Raw genomic sequence first — 19,268 nt, 5'->3', positions numbered from 1 at the left:
TATAGGTAAGACACCCCTCTAGCAGGCCTTACAGCCCTAAGGCAGGGTGCACTATACCATAGGTGAGGGTACCAGTGCATGAGCATGGTACCCCTACAGTGTCTAAACAAAACCTTAGACATTGTAAGTGCAGGGTAGCCATAAGAGTATATGGTCTGGGAGTCTGTCAAACACGAACTCCACAGCACTATAATGGCTACACTGAAAACTGGGAAGTTTGGTATCAAACTTCTCAGCACAATAAATGCACACTGATGCCAGTGTACATTTTATTGTAAAATACACCACAGAGGGCACCTTAGAGGTGCCCCCTGAAACTTAACCGACTGTCTGTGTAGGCTGACTAGTTCCAGCAGCCTGCCACACCAGAGACATGTTGCTGGCCCCATGGGGAGAGTGCCTTTGTCACTCTGAGGCCAGTAACAAAGCCTGCACTGGGTGGAGATGCTAACACCTCCCCCAGGCAGGAGCTGTGACACCTGGCGGTGAGCCTCAAAGGCTCACCCCTTTGTCACAGCCCAGCAGGGCACTCCAGCTTAGTGGAGTTGCCCGCCCCCTCCGGCCACGGCCCCCACTTTTGGCGGCAAGACTGGAGGGAACAAAGAAAGCAACAAGGAGGAGTCACTGGCCAGTCAGGACAGCCCCTAAGGTGTCCTGAGCTGAGGTGACTCTGACTTTTAGAAATCCTCCATCTTGCAGATGGAGGATTCCCCCAATAGGGTTAGGATTGTGACCCCCTCCCCTTGGGAGGAGGCACAAAGAGGGTGTACCCACCCTCAGGGCTAGTAGCCATTGGCTACTAACCCCCCAGACCTAAACACGCCCTTAAATTTAGTATTTAAGGGCTACCCTGAACCCTAGAAAATCAGATTCCTGCAACTACAAGAAGAAGGACTGCCTAGCTGAAAACCCCTGCAGAGGAAGACCAGAAGACGACTACTGCCTTGGCTCCAGAAACTCACCGGCCTGTCTCCTGCCTTCCAAAGATCCTGCTCCAGCGACGCCTTCCAAAGGGACCAGCGACCTCGACATCCTCTGAGGACTGCCCCTGCTTCGAAAAGACAAGAAACTCCCGAGGACAGCGGACCTGCTCCAAGAAAGGCTGCAACTTTGTTTCCAGCAGCTTTAAAGAACCCGGCAAGCTCCCCGCAAAAGGCGTGAGACTTGCAACACTGCACCCGGCGACCCCGACTCGGCTGGTGGCGATCCAACACCTCAGGAGGGACCCCAGGACTACTCTAAGACTGTGAGTACAAAAACCTGTCCCCCCTGAGCCCCCACAGCGCCGCCTGCAGAGGGAATCCCGAGGCTTCCCCTGACCGCGACTCTTTGAATCCTAAGTCCCGACACCTGGGAGAGACCCTGCACCCGCAGCCCCCAGGACCTGAAGGACCGGACTTTCACTGGAGGAGTGACCCCCAGGAGTCCCTCTCCCTTGCCCAAGTGGAGGTTTCCCCGAGGAACCCCCCCCTTGCCTGCCTGCAGCGCTGAAGAGATCCCTAGATCTCCCATTGACTTCCATTACAAACCCGACGCTTGTTTCTACACTGCACCCGGCCGCCCCCGCGCTGCTGAGGGTGAAATTTCTGTGTGGACTTGTGTCCCCCCCGGTGCCCTACGAAACCCCCCTGGTCTGCCCTCCGAAGACGCGGGTACTTACCTGCAAGCAGACCGGAACCGGGGCACCCCCTTCTCTCCATTCTAGCCTATGTGTTTTGGGCACCACTTTGAACTCTGCACCTGACCGGCCCTGAGCTGCTGGTGTGGTGACTTTGGGGTTGCTCTGAACCCCCAACGGTGGGCTACCTTGGACCAAGAACTGAACCCTGTAAGTGTCTTACTTACCTGGTAAAACTAACAAATACTTACCTCCCCTAGGAACTGTGAAAATTGCACTAAGTGTCCACTTTTAAAACAGCTATTGGTGAATAACTTGAAAAGTATACATGCAATTTTGATGATTTGAAGTTCCTAAAGTACTTACCTGCAATACCTTTCGAATGAGCTATTACATGTAGAATTTGAACCTGTGGTTCTTAAAATAAACTAAGAAAAGATATTTTTCTATATAAAAACCTATTGGCTGGATTTGTCTCTGAGTGTGTGTACCTCATTTATTGTCTATGTGTATGTACAACAAATGCTTAACACTACTCCTTGGATAAGCCTACTGCTCGACCACACTACCACAAAATAGAGCATTAGTATTATCTATTTTTACCACTATTTTACCTCTAAGGGGAACCCTTGGACTCTGTGCATGCTATTCCTTACTTTGAAATAGCACATACAGAGCCAACTTCCTACATTGGTGGATCAGCGGTGGGGTACAAGACTTTGCATTTGCTGGACTACTCAGCCAATACCTGATCACACGACAAATTCCAAAATTGTCATTAGAAATTGATTTTTGCAATTTGAAAAGTTTTCTAAATTCTTAAAAGACCTGCTAGGGCCTTGTGTTAGATCCTGTTTAGCATTTCTTTTAGAGTTTAAAAGTTTGTAAAAGTTTGAATTAGATTCTAGAACCAGTTTTAGTTTCTTAAAAAGTATTCCAACTTTTAGAAACATAATGTCTAGCACAGATGTGAATGTGGTGGAACTCGACACCACACCTTACCTCCATCTACAGATGAGAGAGCTAAGGTCACTCTGTAAACTAAAGAAAATAGCAATGGGCCCCAAACCTACCAAAGTACAGCTCCAGGAGCTTTTGGCAGAGTTTGAAAAGGCCAACCCCTCTGAGGATGGCAACTCAGAGGATGAAGATAGTGACTTGGAGGGAAATTCCCCCCCTCCAGTCCTACTTAGGGAGAGCAGGGCTTCTCAAGCCCTGACTCCACAAATAATAGTCAGAGATGCTGGTTCCCTCACAGGAGGGACCAACAACTCTGAAATCACTGAGGATAACTCCAGTGAAGAGGACATCCAGTTAGCCAGGATGGCCAAAAGATTGGCTTTGGAAAGACAGATCCTAGCCATAGAGAGGGAAAGACAAGAGATGGGCCTAGGACCCATCAATGGTGGCAGCAACATAAATAGGGTCAGAGATTCTCCTGACATGTTGAAAATCCCCAAAGGGATTGTAACTAAATATGAAGATGGTGATGACATCACCAAATGGTTCACAGCTTTTGAGAGGGCTTGTGTAACCAGAAAAGTGAACAGATCTCACTGGGGTGCTCTCCTTTGGGAAATGTTCACAGGAAAGTGTAGGGATAGACTCCTCACACTCTCTGGACAAGATGCAGAATCTTATGACCTCATGAAGGGTACCCTGATTGAGGGCTTTGGATTCTCCACTGAGGAGTACAGGATTAGGTTCAGGGGGGCTCAAAAATCCTCGAGCCAGACCTGGGTTGACTTTGTTGACTACTCAGTGAAAACACTAGATGGTTGGATTCAAGGCAGTGGTGTAAGTAATTATGATGGGCTGTACAATTTATTTGTGAAAGAACACCTGTTAAGTAATTGTTTCAATGATAAACTGCATCAGCATCTGGTAGACCTAGGACCAATTTCTCCCCAAGAATTGGGAAAGAAGGCGGACCATTGGGTCAAGACAAGGGTGTCCAAGACTTCAACAGGGGGTGACCAAAAGAAAGGGGTCACAAAGACTCCCCAGCAGAAGGGTGATGAGACAACCAAAACTAAAAATAGTAAAGAGTCTTCTACAGGCCCCCAAAAACCTGCACAGGAGGGTGGGCCCAGAGCCTCTTCACAAAACAATGGGTACAAGGGTAAAAACTTTGATCCCAAAAAGGCCTGGTGTCATAGCTGTAAACAGCATGGACACCAAACTGGAGACAAGGCCTGTCCCAAGAAAAGTTCCACTCCAAACTCCCATCCAGGTAACACTGGTATGGCTAGTCTCCAAGTGGGATCAACAGTGTGCCCAGAGCAAATCAGGGTCCACACTGAAGCTACTCTAGTTTCTGAGGGTGGGGTGGATTTAGCCACACTAGCTGTCTGGCCGCCTAACATGCAAAAATACAGACAGCAACTCTTAATTAATGGGACTAGAATAGAGGGCCTGAGGGATACAGGTGCCAGTGTCACCATGGTGACAGAGAAACTGGTTTCCCCTGGCCAATACCTGACTGGAAAAACTTACACAGTCACCAACGCTGACAATCAGAGAAAAGTACATCCCATGGCAATGGTTACTTTAGAATGGGGAGGGGTCAATGGCCTGAAGCAGGTGGTGGTCTCCTCAAATATCCCAGTGGACTGTCTGCTTGGAAATGACCTGGAGTCCTCAGCCTGGGCTGAGGTAGAGCTAAAAACCCATGCAGCAATGCTGGGTATCCCTGAACTGGTGTGTGTGAAAACAAGAGCACAGTGCAAGGCACAGGGTGAAAAAGTAGAGCTGGAGTCTGGAAAAATGGCCCAGCCTACCAAGAGAACAGGAAAGTCAGTTGGGAAACCAACTGCAACACAGCAAAAGAAAGGGAACCTCTCTTCTCAGGAAGAAGTTCTGCCCTCTGAGGGAACTGAGCCTTTGGAGCTTGAACCTTATCAGGTTGAGCTCTTAGGCCCAGGGGGACCCTCCAGGGAAGAGCTGTGTAAGGGACAAGAAACCTGTCCCTCTCTTGAAGGCCTTAGGCAGCAAGCTGCTGAAGAGTCCAAAGGCAAGAAAAATGGAACACATAGGGTCTATTGGGAAGATGGGCTCCTGTACACTGAGGCCAGAGACCCCAAACCTGGTGCCACTAGGAGAGTGGTAGTGCCTCAGCTGTTCAGAGAGTTCATCCTAACATTGGCCCATGACATTCCCCTTGCTGGACATTTGGGACAAACCAAGACGTGGGAGAGGTTAGTCAACCACTTCTACTGGCCCAATATGTCCAACATGGTTAAGGAGTTTTGCCTCTCCTGCCCCACCTGTCAAGCCAGTGGTAAGACAGGTGGGCATCCAAAGGCCCCCCTCATTCCACTTCCAGTGGTGGGGGTGCCCTTTGAAAGAGTGGGTGTGGACATAGTTGGTCCACTGGAACCTCCCACAGCCTCAGGAAATATGTATATCCTGGTAGTAGTGGATCATGCTACCAGGTATCCTGAAGCTATTCCCCTTAGGTCGACTACTGCCCCTGCAGTAGCCAAGGCCCTCATTGGTATCTTTACCAGAGTGGGTTTCCCTAAGGAGGTGGTGTCTGACAGAGGTACCAACTTCATGTCAGCATACCTAAAGCACATGTGGAATGAGTGTGGAGTGACTTATAAATTCACTACACCTTACCATCCACAAACTAATGGCTTAGTTGAGAGATTCAACAAGACATTAAAAGGCATGATCATGGGGCTCCCAGAAAAACTCAAAAGGAGATGGGATGTCCTCCTGCCATGTCTGCTTTTCGCTTACAGGGAGGTACCACAGAAGGGAGTAGGGTTCTCACCCTTTGAACTTCTGTTTGGTCATCCTGTAAGGGGACCACTTGCCCTTGTTAAAGAAGGCTGGGAGAGACCTCTCCATGAGCCTAAACAGGACATAGTGGACTATGTACTTGGCCTTCGCTCTAGAATGGCAGAGTACATGGAAAAGGCAACCAAAAACCTTGAGGCCAGCCAGCAGCTCCAGAAGTTTTGGTATGACCAAAAGGCTGCACTGGTTGAGTTCCAACCAGGGCAGAAAGTCTGGGTTCTGGAGCCTGTGGCTCCCAGGGCACTCCAGGACAAATGGAGTGGCCCTTACCCAGTACTAGAGAGGAAGAGTCAGGTCACCTACTTGGTGGACCTGGGCACAAGCAGGAGCCCCAAAAGGGTGATCCATGTAAACCGCCTTAAGCTCTTCCACGACAGGGCTGATGTCAATCTGTTGATGGTAACAGATGAGGATCAGGAGGCAGAGAGTGAACCTCTCCCTGATCTTCTGTCATCAGACCCAAAAGATGGTACAGTAGATGGAGTGATCTACTCAGACACCCTCTCTGGCCAACAGCAAGCTGATTGTAGGAGAGTCCTACAACAGTTTCCTGAACTCTTCTCCTTAACCCCTGGTCAGACACACCTGTGTACCCATGATGTGGACACAGGAGACAGCATGCCTGTCAAGAACAAAATCTTTAGACAGTCTGACCATGTTAAGGAAAGCATCAAGGTGGAAGTCCACAAGATGCTGGAATTGGGAGTCATTGAGCGCTCTGACAGCCCCTGGGCTAGCCCAGTGGTCTTAGTCCCCAAACCTCACACCACAGATGGAAAGAAAGAGATGAGGTTTTGTGTGGACTACAGAGGGCTCAATTCTGTCACCAAGACAGATGCTCATCCAATTCCAAGAGCTGATGAGCTCATTGATAAATTAGGTGCTGCCAAATTTCTAAGTACCTTTGACTTGACAGCAGGGTACTGGCAAATAAAAATGGCACCTGGAGCAAAAGAAAAGACAGCATTCTCCACACCTGATGGGCATTATCAGTTTACTGTTATGCCCTTTGGTTTAAAGAATGCCCCTGCCACCTTCCAAAGGTTGGTGAATCAAGTCCTTGCTGGCTTGGAGTCCTTTAGCACAGCTTATCTTGATGATATTGCTGTCTTTAGCTCCACCTGGCAGGATCACCTGGTCCACCTGAGGAAGGTTTTGAAGGCTCTGCAATCTGCAGGCCTCTCTATCAAGGCATCCAAATGCCAGATAGGGCAGGGAACTGTGGTTTACTTGGGACACCTTGTAGGTGGAGGCCAAGTTCAGCCACTCCAACCCAAGATCCAGACTATTCTGGACTGGGTAGCTCCAAAAACCCAGACTCAAGTCAGGGCATTCCTTGGCTTGACTGGGTACTACAGGAGGTTTGTGAAGGGATATGGATCCATTGTGACAGCCCTCACTGAGCTCACCTCCAAGAAAATGCCCAAGAAAGTGAACTGGACTGTGGACTGCCAACAGGCCTTTGACACCCTGAAACAGGCAATGTGCTCAGCACCAGTTCTCAAAGCTCCAGATTATTCTAAGCAGTTCATTGTGCAGACTGATGCCTCTGAACATGGGATAGGGGCAGTTTTGTCCCAAACAAATGATGATGGCCTTGACCAGCCTGTTGCTTTCATTAGCAGGAGGTTACTCCCCAGGGAGCAGCGTTGGAGTGCCATTGAGAGGGAGGCCTTTGCTGTGGTTTGGTCCCTGAAGAAGCTGAGACCATACCTCTTTGGGACTCACTTCCTAGTTCAAACTGACCACAGACCTCTCAAATGGCTGATGCAAATGAAAGGTGAAAATCCTAAACTGTTGAGGTGGTCCATCTCCCTACAGGGAATGGACTTTATAGTGGAACACAGACCTGGGACTGCCCATGCCAATGCAGATGGCCTTTCCAGGTTCTTCCACTTAGAAAATGAAGACTCTCTTGGGAAAGGTTAGTCTCATCCTCTTTCGTTTGGGGGGGGGTTGTGTAAGGAAATGCCTCCTTGGCATGGTTGCCCCCTGACTTTTTGCCTTTGCTGATGCTATGTTTACAATTGAAAGTGTGCTGAGGCCTGCTAACCAGGCCCCAGCACCAGTGTTCTTTCCCTAACCTGTACTTTTGTATCCACAATTGGCAGACCCTGGCATCCAGATAAGTCCCTTGTAACTGGTACTTCTAGTACCAAGGGCCCTGATGCCAAGGAAGGTCTCTAAGGGCTGCAGCATGTCTTATGCCACCCTGGAGACCTCTCACTCAGCACAGACACACTGCTTGCCAGCTTGTGTGTGCTAGTGAGGACAAAACGAGTAAGTCGACATGGCACTCCCCTCAGGGTGCCATGCCAGCCTCTCACTGCCTATGCAGTATAGGTAAGACACCCCTCTAGCAGGCCTTACAGCCCTAAGGCAGGGTGCACTATACCATAGGTGAGGGTACCAGTGCATGAGCATGGTACCCCTACAGTGTCTAAACAAAACCTTAGACATTGTAAGTGCAGGGTAGCCATAAGAGTATATGGTCTGGGAGTCTGTCAAACACGAACTCCACAGCACTATAATGGCTACACTGAAAACTGGGAAGTTTGGTATCAAACTTCTCAGCACAATAAATGCACACTGATGCCAGTGTACATTTTATTGTAAAATACACCACAGAGGGCACCTTAGAGGTGCCCCCTGAAACTTAACCGACTGTCTGTGTAGGCTGACTAGTTCCAGCAGCCTGCCACACCAGAGACATGTTGCTGGCCCCATGGGGAGAGTGCCTTTGTCACTCTGAGGCCAGTAACAAAGCCTGCACTGGGTGGAGATGCTAACACCTCCCCCAGGCAGGAGCTGTGACACCTGGCGGTGAGCCTCAAAGGCTCACCCCTTTGTCACAGCCCAGCAGGGCACTCCAGCTTAGTGGAGTTGCCCGCCCCCTCCGGCCACGGCCCCCACTTTTGGCGGCAAGACTGGAGGGAACAAAGAAAGCAACAAGGAGGAGTCACTGGCCAGTCAGGACAGCCCCTAAGGTGTCCTGAGCTGAGGTGACTCTGACTTTTAGAAATCCTCCATCTTGCAGATGGAGGATTCCCCCAATAGGGTTAGGATTGTGACCCCCTCCCCTTGGGAGGAGGCACAAAGAGGGTGTACCCACCCTCAGGGCTAGTAGCCATTGGCTACTAACCCCCCAGACCTAAACACGCCCTTAAATTTAGTATTTAAGGGCTACCCTGAACCCTAGAAAATCAGATTCCTGCAACTACAAGAAGAAGGACTGCCTAGCTGAAAACCCCTGCAGAGGAAGACCAGAAGACGACTACTGCCTTGGCTCCAGAAACTCACCGGCCTGTCTCCTGCCTTCCAAAGATCCTGCTCCAGCGACGCCTTCCAAAGGGACCAGCGACCTCGACATCCTCTGAGGACTGCCCCTGCTTCGAAAAGACAAGAAACTCCCGAGGACAGCGGACCTGCTCCAAGAAAGGCTGCAACTTTGTTTCCAGCAGCTTTAAAGAACCCGGCAAGCTCCCCGCAAAAGGCGTGAGACTTGCAACACTGCACCCGGCGACCCCGACTCGGCTGGTGGCGATCCAACACCTCAGGAGGGACCCCAGGACTACTCTAAGACTGTGAGTACAAAAACCTGTCCCCCCTGAGCCCCCACAGCGCCGCCTGCAGAGGGAATCCCGAGGCTTCCCCTGACCGCGACTCTTTGAATCCTAAGTCCCGACACCTGGGAGAGACCCTGCACCCGCAGCCCCCAGGACCTGAAGGACCGGACTTTCACTGGAGGAGTGACCCCCAGGAGTCCCTCTCCCTTGCCCAAGTGGAGGTTTCCCCGAGGAACCCCCCCCCTTGCCTGCCTGCAGCGCTGAAGAGATCCCTAGATCTCCCATTGACTTCCATTACAAACCCGACGCTTGTTTCTACACTGCACCCGGCCGCCCCCGCGCTGCTGAGGGTGAAATTTCTGTGTGGACTTGTGTCCCCCCCGGTGCCCTACGAAACCCCCCTGGTCTGCCCTCCGAAGACGCGGGTACTTACCTGCAAGCAGACCGGAACCGGGGCACCCCCTTCTCTCCATTCTAGCCTATGTGTTTTGGGCACCACTTTGAACTCTGCACCTGACCGGCCCTGAGCTGCTGGTGTGGTGACTTTGGGGTTGCTCTGAACCCCCAACGGTGGGCTACCTTGGACCAAGAACTGAACCCTGTAAGTGTCTTACTTACCTGGTAAAACTAACAAATACTTACCTCCCCTAGGAACTGTGAAAATTGCACTAAGTGTCCACTTTTAAAACAGCTATTTGTGAATAACTTGAAAAGTATACATGCAATTTTGATGATTTGAAGTTCCTAAAGTACTTACCTGCAATACCTTTCGAATGAGCTATTACATGTAGAATTTGAACCTGTGGTTCTTAAAATAAACTAAGAAAAGATATTTTTCTATATAAAAACCTATTGGCTGGATTTGTCTCTGAGTGTGTGTACCTCATTTATTGTCTATGTGTATGTACAACAAATGCTTAACACTACTCCTTGGATAAGCCTACTGCTCGACCACACTACCACAAAATAGAGCATTAGTATTATCTATTTTTACCACTATTTTACCTCTAAGGGGAACCCTTGGACTCTGTGCATGCTATTCCTTACTTTGAAATAGCACATACAGAGCCAACTTCCTACACATGGCCTTCCGGCAGTGACGTTCCCAAGGCCTTATGTTTGGGCTTAGATGACATGGGGCAGGCGTACTTGAGTGTTGTCCTGCCGTGACCAGTCTGTCGCCCTCGGAATCCTGGTCAGAGTCGGATCCTCGAACTGAGACTGCAGTCTCCATGATTTCTTCCTCTTCGATGTGGATATGTTCGGTTGTTTTTGATGCCATCTAGAGTCTCCGTGCTCTTCTCTCTCTCGGAGTGTCTTTTTCGAACGGAAGGATCTGCAGGCCTCGCAATTTTCTTCCGGATGGTCGGGGGAAGGCAGAGATTACAGACGAGGTGTTGGTCCGAATAATGGAATTTAGCGTGGCACCGAGAACAGAATCGGAATAGAGCCCAATCCATGAGGCTTTCATGCGGTCGGCGCGACGCGGCCAGAGTTGGGCGCGCACCCCGAAGGGCGAGTCAAGTTGTCTTCTGCGACAGTACTGATGTGTCGATGGAAGATGTAAACCCGATCGATACAATACAGACGAAAATAAAGCGTTTTCAAAGTTCTCTGCATCGAACTTTCGGAGCGAAAGGAAACCCGTCCGAACAAGAAGGCGGAAAGAAAACAATCTAACATGGAGTCGATGCCCATGCGCAATGGAAACGAAGAGGAGTCACTTGATCCAGAGACTCGAAAACACTTCTTCAAAGAAAAACACTCCGAGCCCAACACTAGATGGCAGAAGTATAATGCACTGCATGTGTATCTGCAGCTACACATGCCGCCAAACATAACATATATACACACACAATTCAAGGAGTGCCAGGCAACTACACCATTCAACATCATAGGCTCCGCCTTACAGTAAAGTTCTGCTTCCCTACATTTCGATGAAACAACTGCCTTTCAAGCATTTAAAACAGTCAATTCTCTCAGTGACGCTAGACCGTTGTGTTTGTGGGGCATGAAGTAGATAAGACAGACAGGGGAGGCCATGTCTGATGGGCAATGGCAGTATTGCTGTATATAGCAAAAAATATCCCTTAACAGTAAACAGGCTAAGCTCCTACACAGACTACTACACACTATCAGGCCTACACAAAACAGGCCTCAGTGTATACCCAGGTTGTCTGCGCTGTTGAAAGTGTGCTGTGGATTTTAAAAACACATGGCCTTCAGCTGGTAGTGGTATTGGGATATATTAAAAACATACCTAAGGAGCTCCTGGGATTCATGGCTACTGTCTGCATGTTTGCTAAACAAAAGGTTGTAATACCACTGAAATCACACCCTAGGGTTATTTTGAGTCCACCCATCATGCACCTATGTTACAAATAAAGATGTAAAATGGGGATGATCTGGACATGGATAGGACAAGATATCTTTGAGATGCAATGACAAGTCTCCAAGTCAGAGGGGACACGCAAAATGTACGCAGCTATCAGGGGTGTGGAATTTATTAAAATATCTACTTGTCCAGTGGACAGGTTGCTTCTCAAATCTACTTGTCCTGTAAAAAGATCTACTTGTCCCTTTGGTGCCATGTAGTGTGGCGACAAATTATGGCAGCAATCTCATTATGTAAGTGCTCTGATAATAGCCTCTCTGATTATGCCAGGGGTACTACCATAGTAGGGCTTGAATACTTGCAGTTTCAATCCCTACTGTAGCAATTTCCTTATTTTGCCACCTTTCTGCAGATCTGCATACTGAGGCTGGAGGAAGCAGTAAGCAATAGTTCTAGGGCTGGAATGCCTTTGAGTCTGCAAACCTACTAACCTGCATGTTTTAAAGATTTTTACCAGCTTCTCTCTAATATTTTCCCATAATAAGAAAGGTTGGACATTTACTCCTGACAATGGCAGAATTAGAACTTCTTCCAGGGTTGGGAAGAAAGTGGCTGGAGGGAAAATGAACTTGCAAATGCTCAATAGATTTTTACATGAGCAAATCTACACATCGTATTTACCCATGCTAAAATACAGTTCACAAATATTTTATAGGGTACGACATATACCATGGGTGCACTTTTGTGACTTTCTTTAAGAATTTGGGGCCACATGTAGGTAGGTTCAGATTTGCGACCTGCAAATTGCGAGTCACAAATCCGAATGTAGGATGGTGTCCCTGACACCATCTGTGATTCGCAAGGGCTTCGCAAATGCCCACCTCATGAATAATCATGAGGTGGGTCGCAATTTGCGACCCCCTCGCGAATGGCGGCCCTCACAGGGATGGTGGACTGCTGGAGACAGCAGACCACCATGTCTGTGACTGCTTTTCAATAAAGCAGTTTTTTTTTTGTAATGCAGCCCGTTTTCCTTAAAGGAAAACGAGATGCATAACAAAAATGAAAAATGAAACGTTTTTGTTTCATTTTTTCAGAGCAGGCAGTGGTCCTCAGGACCACTGCCTGCTTTGAAAAAATGTTTACAGTGACATTCACAATGGGGAAGGGGTCCCATGGGGATCCCTTCCCTTTTGCGAAAGTGTTAGCACCCATTTGAAATGGGTGCAAACTGCGATTGGTTTGCGCCCGCGTTCGCGGTCACAAAACAATCCCACATTGCATTGCGAGTCGCAATTAGGAAGGGAACACCCCTTACTAATTGCGAGTCGCAAACCCGTTTTGCGATTCGGTAACCAGGTTACCGAATCGCAAAACTGGGTTTGTCGTCGCAGTGTGCTTTTTGCATGTCGCAAACAGCGAAAGTCGCTGTTTGCGACATGCAAAAAGCTACCTACATGTGGGTCATGGTCCCTAATTAGGTCTGGTGTTAACAAAGACATTTTGTTTTTATTAAACTTCTATTTCTCTCTCTTTCGGCCGGCTTTACTGTGAGTGATCGCATTCTGCTCTTCCACAAGGAGCATATTGTCACACAAAGTAGTTTTGTTCAGTGTCAGGTACTACAGTGGCAATCAGTGACGTAACTAAACTGGAGGGTGCCCCTTTGTAAAGAACATGGAGGAGCCCCCTCTCCAGACTCACTCAGGGCAGGTGCTGTGCTGAAGGGGCCCCCTGGAGGGCGGCTGCCGGGCCTTTGTTATGCCGCTGGTGTGCTTTTAGAGAGTTCAAAAACTTTTTTTTGGGGGGGGAGGGGGGGGGGGTTTGCCAGTGTTTGTTACAATGTTGAGGGCCTGGTAGCTCCCACAACAATAAAGTGTTAGAAAAGAGATGTCAAAACAAGACACGCATTGATGAAACTAAAAAACTTATAAAAATATGTCAGATCAGTTGGCTTTGTCAGTGTTTGTTTATTTTCATGCTTCCCATAATCGTGTTGAAAATGGTTACACTGATTTTCCATTAGAAATATTTTTGGGAAATACTAGCATGCATCAACACATTTTACTAAATGACACTTCATTTGCATATAATCAGAGAGCATTCTGGGAGCATTATACTTAGCCTCATAGCCTAAACTTTTCAAACATGTACATACACGTTTTTTTTTTTGGGTACTGGAACCAACGTCAGTAGTGAAGTGTGACCTTAAAACATTTATTTACAGCACTCACCCTAATAATGAAGGCTTTCAAATAATGAACCATAAATACAAGTTCGAACAGCATTATCTTTAGGAAACACATTACCTCAACTGCAGAGAGTTCCACTCTCTGTAATCGGCAGCCAAAGGGTTTGTGCTGCAGGGGGTTGGGCCTACTTGTCCCAAGGACAAAGTAAACATAAAAACTTGTTGCCCTTGACCCCAAACAAGATGTCCCGGGCGTCGGGCGATAGGAATTCCACATCCCTGGGCTATGTAATCACACTGGGGTGATGGCTGAAGGGGCAGATGGAATCTTGTAAGGAAATGCCTCCTTGGCATGGTTGCCCCCTGACTTTTTGCCTTTGCTGATGCTATGTTTACAATTGAAAGTGTGCTGAGGCCTGCTAACCAGGCCCCAGCACCAGTGTTCTTTCCCTAACCTGTACTTTTGTATCCACAATTGGCAGACCCTGGCATCCAGATAAGTCCCTTGTAACTGGTACTTCTAGTACCAAGGGCCCTGATGCCAAGGAAGGTCTCTAAGGGCTGCAGCATGTCTTATGCCACCCTGGAGACCTCTCACTCAGCACAGACACACTGCTTAATCTGTTACCCTGCCACAAGCAAACGGGTCTTCCCTAAACGGGGGTGGGGGGGAAGAGATTTCATGCAATGTTACACTCTCTCTAGGACTCTGTACGTTTTAGAAATTATCAGTTTTACTATGCAAGTGCTCTTTGACAGATGGCATGTGATGGCACAGACTTCCAAACAAATGAACTCTAGAGGATACCAAGATGCCTTTTTGGGAGGCATGGAAGGAGGAAGGAAAAAAGTTGAACAGCTAAGGGAGAACTTACCTCCCCTTGATCTTACACACCTCTGCGGGACAACCACTGACACGGTTTTGCTCTTCATAGTTAATACTAGAATGGGGTTTTGTGTCAGACATAATTTAAATAAAGTTAAGATGTTACCTCTTTAGGCATTTTTGTAGTCAATACTTTTATATTTGAAACGTATGCTAAGAAGTACTGGGATATCGGCACATGGACAGACTGAATTTTATTAATGCCATAAGTTATCAGTACAAACTAATGGAAAGAAATGAAAATTGGCCCTTTTTTTTTTTTTTTTTTTAGGGAGAGGTTACTGCTGATCTTTTAAATTCACTGAGTGATTGAACTAACAAAGATTAGTTCAATCACTCAGTGAATTTATAAGGTGAAAACTAACAGAAATTAGTGTCCTGGGCCTAAGCAGGACTATTAATAGGTATAAAGAGAAAGGTGAAGATAAGAGATGAACTAGACAAGATAAAGAAGTCAGTACCACATATCTGCCGTAATCTTATTACTGAAATAATCATCTAAAGGCATAAGATCTGTAACTTCCGATTTTCCTTCACTATTTAACAACAAAAAGGGATTTGTGCAAATCCTCATGGCTCGGATACTCACCTGTAGTGTCAGACCATGATGTAGGTTAAACTCCATCTTTGCATCCAGCTTGTGGACAGTCTGCACAAACTAGTAACAGTCAGTGTCTGGGTTACCCCCTACTTACTCTTTAGATTATGAAAGGAGGCTGGAACTGCAGAGGTACCAAGGCTAAAAGTAAAGGATCATATGAAGAGGCATGCAATTTCATGGTCACACATGGAAATGGCAGCAGACATTTCAATGTTCTATTCGGCTTAGCACTAATGTAAGTGGAACTATTCAAGTTTGAACAAGCTAGTAATTCAGATTAAACAATTACCGTGCAGGATCAGCAAACTGTGGTACACTAACAGGTGCAACCTCTTCATCAGGATCAACATCATCAATTCCCTCGTTGCTGAAACAAAATAAGTAGGTGTGTGAACAAACTGAAGGACAAACTGGTTCTGGAAGGCTACACAATCAGCCAACAACAGAAGTCATACCAAAAACAGATATTGAGGTTAAAGTAATATCACTTTACAGGTCGTGGATGATGAACATCAAGTTCTATTCAGACCAGTCACTGAGAACTTAAACTGCCTACATAATTTTATGAGGCTTTTTGTCAGCTTGAACAATTTTCTAGAATTACATGCTGTGCTTTGTTCCACCATCTAGTGGTTGGGTCTGGAACACAATAGTGAATTATTTTTGCCGGATGCCATCTTTAACCACTTGAAACTATCACGGTCCCCTTGTGACATTAGACATGTACATGCACCCTTGCACTACCAGGTCACCCCTATGGCAGGCCCTCCTAGCCACGAGGGCAGGGTTAAAGTATGTGGGGGGTGGGGGCACCCCTGCGTCAGCAGAGGCACCACCACAAGCTCTAGCTCCATTTTCCTAGACTTCGTGAGTTCAGGGATGCCATTTTACGTGTGTATTGGACATAGGTCACTACCCATGTCCAGCTACATAATGGTAACCCCGAAGCTAGGAATGTTTAGTATCAAACATGTCGGAATCATACCCCAATACTGTTGCAAGTATTGTAAGTATGATTCAATGCACTCTATGAGCTCCTTGGAGGACCCCCAGCATTGAAACCAGTCTTACAGGGTTTTCCAGGCAACCCAGCTGTTGCCACACCTCACACTGGTTTCTGCCTTCCTGCTGCTTTATCTGATCAAGCCCAGGAAGGCAAAACAAAGGATTTCCGAGAGGGCGGTAACACCCTCTCCCATTGGAAATAGGTGTGACTGGCTTGGGCGGGGTAGCCTGCAAGCCACTAGTTTGCTTTGAAGGGCATATTCGGGGCCATGTGTGCATATGCCAGTCCACAATGGTTCAGCCCCCCCTCCTTTCCTCCCCTGTCCATCACCAACCCCAGGGGTGGTGCTCAGAGCACCTCCAAAGGGTCGGTTCTGCCATCTTCTTTACAAGGTTGGCAGAGAACTCTGGAAGCATCTGAGTGGCCAGTCCAGGCAGGTGACGTCAGAGCCCCCTCCTGATAGGTGCTTTACGGGTTAGGTGACCAGTCACCCTTTTAGGGTTATTTAGGGTCTCTCTTAGGTGGGTCCTCAGATTTGGCTTGCAAGACTCCAGCAGGATTCCTCTGCAACCTCCACTTCTGGCCACTGGAACTGCCACTGGACCCTTCAGGAACCGACACCTCTGCAAACCACGAAGATGACCTTTCTGCAACTTTGTTTCCACAACTCCTGCCAGCTTTGCAACATTTCCCTAGCCGTGCATCATCAGAAGACAGCAACTCTTCAGTCTGCACAAGAAGTAGTAATCTCCCTTGGAGTAAAGGAGTCACTCCCCTGTAACCGCAGGCACCTACAGCAAGCGATGACTGGCTGCGTGGATCTCCCCTCATCTTGAGTTGCTGGATACTGCATCGTGGGTGGTGGTCCGGAGTAGTCCTCTTGGTCCTCACTGACACCTGTCCAACTTTGGTGGCATCTTTTGCAAGGGATCTTCAGGCGACATGCAGCTCCAACCCTCCTTCCTGTAAAGCACAACCTCCTGCGTGGTCCTCCGGCGGCGTGGGAGTCTCTTTTGTAGTGCGGTATGGGCTTCTTCCGTGACTCCGGTGGTCACATCCTGGGGAACTCTTGGGGGTGCTGCCTTTGCTCCTGTAGACACTGTGCAACGCTAAGGGTTCCCTTTGACTCCCCACTCCTGGGTTGAGTCCTCGTGGGCCTTGCTGGTCCCAGCAGCATTGCTTTTGCTGTAACTGTGATTGTGCATTTGCCATGGCTTGCTGGTGGAATTCCTGCACCGATACCCTCCGCAATCTTCACTGCAGCATGGGACATTTTTTGCATCCACCAAGGAACTCTTCTCCGGCTCCAGGGCTGCCCTGCTCATCACGGTCGACCAACTCTTGCAAGTACAGCTGGCTGGGTAGTAGCTTCTACTTCTCCTGGACTCCACTGTGACTCTGACTTGGTCCCCTCTCCACGGGTCTTCCTTCTTCAGGAATCCACCGCTGGTTTACTTGCAGTCTTCTCTGGGTGTCTTCTTTTGGGTGATTTGGGGAAATTCCAGTAATGTATTACTACTTTCCTGGTCGGTACTGTCTTACTTACCTCTGTCATTTTCTAGTACTCCCAGCTCCCCTCTATGCACTCCACTTACCCAGGTGAGAGTCCTGTGTTCGTATTCCTTTTTTTTTTATATATGGTTTGTACCCCCACCCAGTCATTATTGGTTATTGCTATTTGCACTGCTTTCTAACATTTCATATGCCAATTTCAGATTACTAGTGCATATATTTAGTGTATTACCTATTAGGGCGTTGCCCTTCTAGTAAGCCTTGGCTGCTCATCCACAGCTACTTCTATAGCCTGGCTTCTAGACACTGCTTACACTTCACTAAGAGAATACCTGGAGCTGGTATAAGGTGTGAGTACCTTCGGTGCCCACCACACACCAGGTCATCTTACTACACCCATATTAAAGTTGTACAATTTTAGGTTGTGCAGGAAAGGTCTTCAGACTCTTAATGATCAAATAATATGCTTTACTGTTTCCAGTTTAAGACATCTGTATAGTATTGTTCTGCCACAAATGGGAGAAATGGCTGGACGAGCCTTTATTCCAATTGTGATTTATTTGTTGATGGAGAGAACAGAAGTCAAAAGAATCATTGCTGTAGGCAATCAAGACACTTGTTGCAGTCATTAAAAACGTATTTGGGCACATATGAGGAAATGGCCTAACGTTTTTTGCTGTTCAAGGGTATAGCGTGGTAACAAGGAGGGGGGCGGAATTTTGAGAAACAAGTATTTACCTGAACAAGAGCAGATTTCTTAATGTACTCCCTCACAAGTATGGATTGGAAACCTGACCACAAGTGCATTCTAAAGGGGGCCGGCGTTGCAGCACATTCATTACATTGACAGAAACCAGTGAGTTTTCCAAGGTGAATGTGGTGCTAAAGAAAGTCTATATTTTGGCCTTCAGACCGGTTAATACAGCTGTATGCATAGTGCTTGAAACTCCGGAGCATGACAAGCTTGGGAGTCCCAAGCAAGACAATGGTGAATGGTTTAAGCCTGTGGAATGACTGCAATAGCGATTCTGGTTCTCTAGCAATGGTTAAGTACATTAGGTTTATATGCAAGACAAACAGTACAACTTGCCAAACCAACCAGAAACTCAATCAAAACAAATTGCTTCGGCTTACGTTCTATGTTTTCCAACTTTAAGATCCGCCACATATACTTTTCCGTCCAAAGGAAGGCCTCTAGAATCCTGGAAGGCTAAAAGAAAAAAAAAAAAAAAAAAAAAAAAAAGGTAAGAACATAAGTACATAAACAGTTTGAAAGAATATATGATACAACCATAACATGTATACGTGGTCGTTTGACCAATTTTTGACACTCTTGCCCCTTTATAGTGGTAGGGAAAGGGTGGGAGAATCTTTCACTGCAGCAAAGGTAACAAGTGCAAATGTAATGGGACACCCCATACTTTGGCGACACCCCTCTAGAGTCTTACCTCGCAATTCTTTTTCATTTCCATCTTCCTACCAAGGAGGTTAGCAGGAAAAAAGCTCAAGCAGGGGAAGGTATGATAGTATGTTGCACAAAACAAAGCTTTCTATAGGAGGAAAAATAACTAGCACAATTATCAAGTATAGTTTATTTCAGTTTTACTTATAGCGCACCATTAGGGTATTTACCTAATTTGTGTTCCTGTGTACTGAATCCTGGGGAATATAAAACAGGATGAAGTCTCCAATTTGAACATAGCAGCCCAACTGCTTTAAGTATAAAATACACACTGTTCTACCACCTTA

General features: G+C 47.4%; 1 protein-coding gene across 1 annotated transcript in view; it reads right to left on the bottom strand.

The window, feature by feature from the left end:
* The window catches only part of LOC138300433 (uncharacterized), a 109,383-nt gene that overhangs the window by 45,507 nt on the left and 44,608 nt on the right, over nt 1–19,268 (bottom strand). The window contains exons 8-9 of the mRNA XM_069239794.1: nt 18,654–18,729; nt 15,291–15,368 (exon numbers count right to left, since the gene is read on the bottom strand). Of these exons, the coding sequence (XP_069095895.1) occupies nt 15,291–15,368; nt 18,654–18,729 (154 nt within the window). The remainder of the gene's footprint in view (nt 1–15,290; nt 15,369–18,653; nt 18,730–19,268) is intronic.

Source organism: Pleurodeles waltl, chromosome 6 (genome assembly GCF_031143425.1).
Source record: "Pleurodeles waltl isolate 20211129_DDA chromosome 6, aPleWal1.hap1.20221129, whole genome shotgun sequence".
NCBI lineage: Eukaryota > Metazoa > Chordata > Amphibia > Caudata > Salamandridae > Pleurodeles > Pleurodeles waltl.
The sequence above is the reverse complement of the archived record's forward strand: the minus strand, read 5'-3'. Positions and strand labels throughout refer to the sequence as shown.